This window comes from Manacus candei, unplaced genomic scaffold (assembly GCF_025592945.1).
Source record: "Manacus candei isolate 608988 ecotype Guabito, Panama unplaced genomic scaffold, ASM2559294v1 h1tg000028l, whole genome shotgun sequence".
In the NCBI taxonomy this organism is placed as follows: Eukaryota; Metazoa; Chordata; class Aves; order Passeriformes; family Pipridae; genus Manacus; species Manacus candei.
In genome coordinates this window covers 8,634,548-8,643,491 of record NW_026138076.1, presented here as the reverse complement: position 1 = coordinate 8,643,491, position 8,944 = coordinate 8,634,548, and the positions used below count along the sequence as shown (strand labels likewise).

At 41.8% G+C, this 8,944-nt stretch overlaps 1 protein-coding gene across 4 annotated transcripts in view; it reads left to right on the top strand.

Annotated features, from left to right (window-relative positions):
* Positions 1 to 5,567: 5,567 nt before the first annotated feature.
* The window catches only part of GABRG1 (gamma-aminobutyric acid type A receptor subunit gamma1), a 62,762-nt gene continuing 59,385 nt past the window's right edge, over positions 5,568 to 8,944 (top strand). For 3 of the 4 annotated variants that reach the window (XR_007904901.1, XM_051790044.1, XM_051790046.1), the window contains exon 1: positions 5,568 to 5,796. Coding sequence is in view for 2 of the 4 variants with exons in the window: in XM_051790044.1 (XP_051646004.1) it covers positions 5,705 to 5,796 (92 nt within the window). In the remaining 2 variants the exon portion in view is untranslated. Of the gene's footprint in view, positions 5,797 to 7,554; positions 7,626 to 8,944 lie in introns of those variants that run through there. The other variant, XM_051790045.1, reaches the window with a different exon arrangement.

Below are 8,944 nucleotides of genomic sequence, written 5' to 3'. Positions count from 1 at the left end.
ATATTCGCCACGAAAGGCCACTGCCTTCAAAGATGTGACTTCACAGAGGAAAATCCAGACTCCTGAGAAATCCAGGGTCCTGGACTCTCTTTTCTGGGAAATTGTCTGACAGGTGAGGGAGAGGCAAAGATAAACTTGTGCTGTTAGGGAGAAAAAGAGTTAGGGACTGTGGATTTATGCCCAGTAATACAGGAAAGATCAAAATTTGCTTTTTTCTGGCTCATGTTGAAAATATTTGAAGGTCTAGTGAAAGGCAATGACAATAGTAATAAGCCAAGGGAATGTTTGTGATTTGAAATTATCTTTCTGTACCTAAGCACTTCAGCCTACTTACCATAGATCTGTCTACACTTCAATTTGTTTTTTGTTTCATCATAGCTTAAGTGGAGAGGAAGGGTAACATGCTAAATGTAAAGGAATATCATCTTATATGCTATAACAATCCCCCTTCCCCTGGATGCAAAGAGGGGTGCAGTCTTCTTTCTTCATCCATTGTCTTGAGATTACTTCTCTCGCTTAATTTTTAAGTTCAGCTAAAACTGTACTGTTAGTAATCATTTTAATGAGTAACGTGAGTGAGCAGTTAAATCAATGTATCATAGATGAAATCTTAATTAAAATGATATTTAGTTATGGGAAGTGAGAGTTTCATAATTTATTTTCTATTAAGATGTTGACTGTTTCACTGAAAGCAATTATTTTGTGGGTTTAATCACAATATAAAAGCTTCACTGAAGTTATATTTCTGCATCTTTCTGTTCTCCTCCTTGGATATCCACCATCCTCAAATTTAAAGGCCCATTCTAAAAGGCCAGTGCCAAAGTGTTTGCATTAATTTTCTTTCTTCTTGAGATGTTTTTTACATCTATTGTGACAGTAGGTTACTATGCTGTTTAATATTGTTTTCTTGAATTTTATCAGAGTAAACATTCACATAGGATTAAGCATAATTATGCATATTTAAAACCACTTTTTCTGAATTGCCCTAAGAAGAATGGAACTGTTTTCGTTTGGGCTGCAGGTTTTAAATACCATGCATGTGACTCTGCATTTATGTTTGTGCTTACTCCAATGCATAAATGACATGTGCATACTTTTTGAAGATGTTCTTGCCCATGGGAGGGGAAATGGACTAGATGACATTTAGTGGTCCCTTCCAACCCAAACTATTCTATGATTCTATAAATCTAGGGGGTGAGGTAAATTGCTTTGTGAATGCACAGTTAAGGTCTATATTTGCAATTTCACCAAAATATTGTTATGTAAATCTACCCTTTTGAAGATGTGACTGAAATGGTCCTTGAGTTCTTGCTGTTCTATATGCTTTTTTTGGTGGAGGACAGAACACTATAATAATTTCTTCTTCCCTCTCTCTCCACACACTGGATAACTTTGCCCTCAGCAAGGTAAGGGCTCCCTAAAGAACTACGTGAGAGCCATCAAATTCCCTCAAGCACAGTGAATGAAGATGGACCATCCAATAAGGCCAGGTTTTCAAAGCTCTTACGCGCTCAAAATGGTAGGCAGGCACACAAATCCTACATCAAGTCTCATATATCCCTGTCAAGGAAGTAGCTATATTCGAGAGAAATAGAGTAAATGTAGGATGTCAGCTACGGAAAATTACATATGAGTGGTTTTAGGTTCCTCAGTGATCTTGAACAATTAAATTTTGAAGAATCAAAATGCTCTTTGATACTAAGTGTGGAGGCTCCCAGGTGAAAAATACAGTGATATTAGCTATTTATATATTAATGTGGGGGATTTTTTCCTCTTCCTTCTATCTGGACTTCAGCTTTAAGTATGAAAATTTTTTCGCATATCCTTTTAGATGAATTACAAATTGCAGGTACCTTGAGGTTGAAGGGGTGGCTTCCAGACTGGAAATCAAGAACTTGTGCTAAACGCCTTTGCTTCTTTTACAGTGCCTGAGGGTTAGGTGTATTTCTATGGAATCCAAGTCAATAATTACACTTTTAAGAAGTTAGGGAACAGGTGATACACCCTGGTGGGGTTTTAGAGGTCTTTTACATGGAATTAATCCTGTTGTCTTGCACTCCTCAAACCTGGAGGTTAGAAAGATTTCTGATGATCTTGGGCAGAATTTAGACGCTGAGTTGCTCAAACTAGGGCTCTTTTGGTGTTTGTATGGGTGTGGCTCTACAGTTCTAAAGAAACTTTTTAAGTGTATATATGTTTTCTCTGTATCTTCCACTATGAGGTAGCAGCAGAGCTGAAAGTTAAGATGTGATTTTACATCTAAATACTTAAAATCTTTACCAAATTCAAGCTTTGGATTATTTTTTTTTCCATTTTTCAGCATGCCATCACTTCCTATTTTATAACTGATATTCTACATTGTGATGAATTAATCAATATTCACTACTTTTTTCTATAGACTTAACCAAACTGAAACTTTTATCTGTAAATTTCTTCTATTTCTTCTCTTTGAAACCATTACTTCAGTAAGGAATCAGTTAAATGAGATAAGCTCAAGAGCAGATTCATAAGAACTCAAGATTCATGTTTTTAACATGGAAAGTTAATTACTCTGACAGTAGTCTCAAGCAGTTTTTGAAAGATGGCATTACTTTCCTATTCACCCCAGAACTATGCAGCTCTTTTAACAAATAACTGATAGACTTAAAATGGTTTTGAAAGACAGTGAATTATGAAGCCCTGTTCTTCTATTCATATACTCATTAAACACGAATGAAGAAGAAACAGTGGTTTTCCTTAGGAGAAACCAAAGTTAGTAATTATAGTGATTTGAATTCTACAGTTTTGCTTAACCTTGGTCACTTTGCTGTTTCTGAAGTGATGTCTAGCAGGTTCGAAATGATACTATTGACTCCTTTCTTCACCTCTAGCCTTTTTTTTTTTCTTTTTTAAAACAGCCTTATTACTCTCAGCAGCAGAAGGTGTTTTTAACTGAGAATTTATATACTGTTTTTAGGTTAGCTGTACCAATACTGTACTCAGCAAGCAGCTGAGAAATATCAGCAGGCCTTAATAACTAACTTGCTGTCCTTCAGTGTGTTACCATGTATGAGCATCTCCTTCTTCTAGACACCCAACTAGGTAATTTTCCCAGCTTTTCTTTGATATTCTTTTCCATTTTGCAGTTTTTATTTATTACTTCTTTTATTTTTCTTAGGAATACAGACAATCTGAGTTGATTGAGTTGACTTCTTTTCCCTCAAGTTTTCTTCTGGTAGTTAAAGATTTTTTATTATTTTTTGTTCCCTGTTTGCTTTTCAAAACTTCTATACCTATTTTCCATCTAGTATTTTACTTACTCAAGGAATAATTTCTTCTAATTTTGAAAGGGATGGATTTCTATTCTTTACATTAAAGTACAAGGAAAATTCAGATTTGGGACTATCTGAAAATGGCTTGTCCTGATGTCATCCTTAGTCTTGTATCATTTGAGAAATCTCATTGGTGCTGTTTTCATTTTAATTTTATTTTAATAGTATTTTTATGTGTCTTAGCATTCTAAACCCAGAAATCAAATGAAAACTTTCATTTTCTCACTATTCATGCTATGTATTGTTTTAGCCATAATCTCCCATCTCTTTCACTGGTAGCAAGCTGCTGTATCTACACAGGAGTGACATTAAGTTTCTAAATAGATGCTCCAAACTCCTCATGTAGAAAGAAGATGCCTTGGAATCCTGTAAGTACACTTAAACTTCTTATGTCAAATTTTCTCAGTAGTCACTTTAATTGCATAATATCTTTTAGTGACAGGATGAAATTTTATAGACTGGTAGAGTTTTAATGATTCCATAAACATCAGATGCAAAGACATAGAAACACTCATTGCATATTTTGCAAAATGCGGTCAATTTGACAGATCAGTCCATAATAAACCTTAGAGTCATGGCTACTTTCAGGGCAGAAGGACTTCCCAGAGAGAAAGGGACTTGAGGACAGGCTGTGCTTATGGTCTTGCTGAGGGGGACAGTAATCCTGCTTCTTGGAGCTAGTGCCACCACCTGCAGCAGAGGAGCTGCTTTTGCACTTACTCTGTAATAAATGCATATGCTTTCCTCTGAGCTCATGCCTCTGCCATCATGCTAGGATGCTGCCTGCTGTGTTAATCCACCAGTAAAGAGACCTCAGGTCATACAATAATATGTGCCTTTACTGTCTGCCAATACCCACAGGACTGGCTATTAATTTTCAAGTCGTTGAATTTTCACTTAATGTACTGCAGCTCTCTGAAGCGTGGTGAGTTTCTTTAACCATTAAGGCAGCTGTAAGCTGTACATATAAAATAATAACCAGATGATGATGTGTAAAGACAAAACACTGCCTTTCATCGGCATAACTACCGGATGGGGGGTTATTTACATTTCTGTGCAGTGACAACTTGACTCGAAGGAGTATGATGATGATGATGGCTATAAAACGGTTTGCGCTTTGCGCTGAGAACATGTTGTGCAGATTACTCCAGAAGCGCCCTATAGAGAGCTCTGAGCAGGGGCATCTCAGGGGCCGGGAATTTGGGCTGGGGAGAGATTCAGGGACCATCCGACCCTGAAGACGAGAGAAGACATAACGCGCTATCTAAGCTCTGGTGCCATCGGGACGTGACCGCCCGTCCCCACGGCCGAGGCAGAGGCTGCGAGCGTGGAACCTCCTGTCGCCTCCGCCACCGCGGTGCTTTCCCTGCGGTGTTCGGTAGAGTGGTAGCTGACGGGGTGTGTTTGGCTACTTTGCCGCGTACGTCTCCTGAGAGAGGCAGAAAGAGGGAGCAACCGAGGATGAGGAAGGAGGAAAACAGAAGGGAAAAAAACCCCAAAACCACGCGTTTTGCACGCTCTAGCGCATGTCACAGCTCAGCACCGCGCATCGCCCACCCCGCGGCTCGTCCCCGCCGGGCGCTCCGCGGCCACGCAGAGCCGTCTGCAGCCGCCGAGCCTGCGCCCATCGCGCCGTGGGAGCGCGCAATTCCCGCGGCTGCCCTTGCGCGCCCATCACGCCGCCTGCCTTCAGCATGGCTACAGGCACCGCGGCTGGAGGGGTGTGCCCCTTCTCCCGGGGACGAACGAGAGGCTGGCGGATGTTCCCTTCCCCATGGCTGGGACCGCCCTCCCCAAAATCGCGGTCGTGCCGGACGCGGGGCCGTGCAGTCTCCGCGGGTGTCCGTGCACATCCCCCGGTGTTTCTGCTCCCCGCTGCGGGTCTCCGCTTGGCAGGGCCGAGGGGCTGACTCTCAGAGCCGCTCTCGGAGTAGCTTTAAAAATAGAAAAAATTTAAATATATATATATATATATAGCTTTAAACATATATTTATCATTCTATATATTCTGCATATTTATATATGCATATATACATATATGCATATATATATATATATGTATATATGGTCTATTTCATTTCCCTCTTCGGAGAAAATACCAAATCAATGCCACCCTTTCTCCCAAGCATGTTTCCCTTCTAGTAAAGGAGGCTCCACCTCTGCTAGGGATTGATTCGCCCAGCAGTTTTTAGGATAATTTATGGAGCAACCTGATGAGCCTATTGGGCGAGTTGCTCGGTCCTTGGAGAGTGGGTTTCTACCTGTTTGGGTGTTTCACCCTTCCCGTCCCCTCCCTCTGCCTGCCGTGTGCCGGGGGGTGGTGGGATTAGCAGGGTCGCCGTTCCTCAGCCTCTCCGGAGAAAACCCGGGGAAGGGATAGCTCCTTCACGCTCATGGATGCATGGGGGGGCCCCACGCCCCGCTGGAGCCGTCGCCGCGGGGCCCGATTGCTGCTGCTGCTGCTGACCGTGCGGCTGGGGAGCGGGTGAGTACGGTGGGAAGCCCCGCACCTGCCTCCCGCCGGTGCTCGGCTACCGGCGCTTCGCCCCCTGGGCTGAGCTCGGGGGACGTCGGGCGGGCTGGCGGCGGGGGCAAAGGCAGGGGAGGCGGCGTGTGCTGCGCCGCCAAACTTCAACGCAAAAGGTGCCGATGCTGCCGCTGTGGCTCCCACGGGCGGCTGCGGGGGGAGCCGGCACCGGCAAAGTAAAAGTTCAGCCGCATCTCACTTGTTCGCTGGGCTGGCTGGTGAGTCCAGGCTCGGCTCTGTGCTGGGAAAAGCGCGTCCCCGCCATGCCGGGGAGGGCGGCGGGGCCGTGCCGTGCCGTGCCGGGGGCGGCCCGGGGCAGCGGGCGGGGGGAGCCCCCCGCCTGGAGCGCAGCGAGCTCCGTGCAGCGGTGCCATCCCGTGCCCGCCGGGGATGCGGGGACATGGGGCGGGAGCGCGCCCCGCGAGGGACCGCGGCGCTGCCCGCGCCTTCCGCGGGGGGTGCGGGGACACTGCTCCCGGCGAGGGCACCTTCTCGGTGTGCTGGCCGCGCAGCGGGACATCCCGCACGGCACCGCCTCTTGCCTCTGCACCTCTCGGGAGTGCGATCGGGCTCACGCGTGGGATGGGGCAAGGGCAGCTGCTCAAGTCCCAGAACTTGGAAACGTACATTTTAAGGGAGTTAGAATATTGAGCTGAAGGGCTCTGAAGAAACAACAGTTTGGTACAGCTATGTACATGTCTTATTAGTACCCATAACAAGTTAACGAAAAGGAATCTGATCATTCAACTCCATTAATCATTCAGAACTAATGGGAACCATTCCACAGGTTACACTCTCATAAAAATCACAAAGCAGCACTGAAAGGGTATTTGACTGTTGGCCAGTGTTTTTTTCTTTTTAACGATAGACCAAATTATCATTCTAAGAGGATATAGAAATGTGTAGTGTAAAGGCTGGAGGGAAAAAAAAAAAAAGAAAAAAAAGGGAAAAATATCCATTAAACATTTTTTAAAGTCTATCAGACTCTAGACCACTTCTCCACACTGAATGATGATTTATCAGTCTGTATGTTGATCTCATGACATCTCTCATCCTCAGAAGGCTGTTGTGTTATCCTAGTTAAAACCACCACTTATTGTGCTTTATTTATCTGTATCTTAAAATCTTGGTATATTATGGAAATATTTTTCAAAGGCACTGATGAAAATTATACCAGTGCAGCTGTGCATCTTCAAGATGTTTCTTAATGATCATAGTGTACCTCAGGTATGAAAGAAATTATCAAGTGGTTTCAGAGAAAAGAATATGCATGCTAATTTATCAGTTCAATGACTTAGTTACAAAGGAGGAGGACTAGCTAAAAAAAATTATTTTTCTTTGTTTGTCAAAGTGTGGTTTGGATTACAGGACTAGGTTATGTCTGTATGCATCTCATTAACATTAGTATTTATACATAAGTTGATAAGAAGTCTTCAGTGAGAAAAAGAGGTAACATTAGTATTTATAAATAAGTTGATAAGAACTCTTCAGTGAGGAAAAGATAACTTACATGCATTATTTTATTCTGTATTACAGGACATCTCAAATAAAATTGAACCTTTGGTATAAATATCCATGTATTTTAATCAACTATTTTCAGCCTTGCTTTTCATTCAGAGGCTACATGGAAAAATGGTGTTTGAAAGATTTATCTTCCCCCCCTCTTTTTTTGTTTTAAGTGACAACAAATGGATATGTTTTGCAGATCATTATTCTCTGGTGTGTAATGCGTGTCAACTCAGGATGTTTGCAGAGACCTCTGGTGCCCTTTAACAGTCTGCCACAAAGTAGGATGGAAATACTATTTTTCTGCTTCTTTGAATGCCTCTCTGTAGTTTCAGCCCAAGACTTTCCTTGAAGTTCAAACTAAAACTATTACAGTAGTAATGCTTTTCTCAAGAATAGACCAGGTTGCACCAGTTCTGACTGTTTTTCTAAAAACATCTTGCAGGAGCCAGCCCACCTTTTCAACACATACTTTTAAAAGATTGCAAATTGCAGTGATTTTAGTACGCGTTTATACACAAAGTTCTTTGTGCTGAGTGTGAGTAAAGTTATTTCAGCTGTTATGAATGGAGCTAAAGCCTAAGCAAGGACACTGGAACTTGAGCTCAACCAAGAGTTTATGATTTTACGGTGCTGCCCCAAAAGCTATAGTGTAACATTACACCAAATTTCCCTCACCAAAGGGAACTCTGTAAAACAATTGCTTATGCCCAGTTCTTCACCTGTAGCACAAACAGACCAGAAAGGCCAATGCACTTGCTGTAACTTCATGAGTTATTATTTTGAAGGACTATTTTTGTCAATAGCAGACATCTCTTCTGTAGCAGAAATTGGTCTGTGAGCCTTTCTATAAGGGAAAGAGTAGTTACCCAGCAGTCACTGCACTTCTAAATGTTCGGCAAAACCATTATTCTTGTTGAACTCAAATAAACAGATAATTCATAGGCAGAGCATAAGAGCTGACAGTATAATTATTTCTTTAGTTCCAACCATACAGGTGCAGCATAACAGTAACATTTCTTCTAATTTATACTGTTTTAAATAGTATGTGCTGGTCAGCATGCCTAACAGTATATTGTAACCTTAACTTTATTTTGGCCATATCTTCCCTTTAGTTTTGTGATCTGATGTTCTAAAAGAAATTACAAATGCTCTGCTGAAACGCAACTGTCAGCACTGTCAGAAGGTACAAATGTCAACTAATATTTTCTTTTCTATTTCAAAGTATCTATTAGGAAAATATACAATACAGCCTACATTTTCTTCTCACATAAATTCCTGGATCAGAGTTAAACTTGTCATAACAACATTGGTTTCTTAGTGCTTGATAATAGTGATTTACCATTTCATTTGAATGTCTGTGATGTTTATTCATTATTATCCTCACTTTTATGTGCTTTGCTCATGATGTGACAGTGAAGAACTTGTTATTAAGCAGCCCCAGTGGTTTAAAATATAGTTTATTTTATTAAAAGTTTGTTAATAATTTATTTTGTTAGTATAAAGTTTAAAGAGACATAAATATTGAGAAATATTGAGAAATTCTTTGCACATAATCTTCTTTCAAGGTTTCAAGGAAACCTTCCAACTATGTCATTCC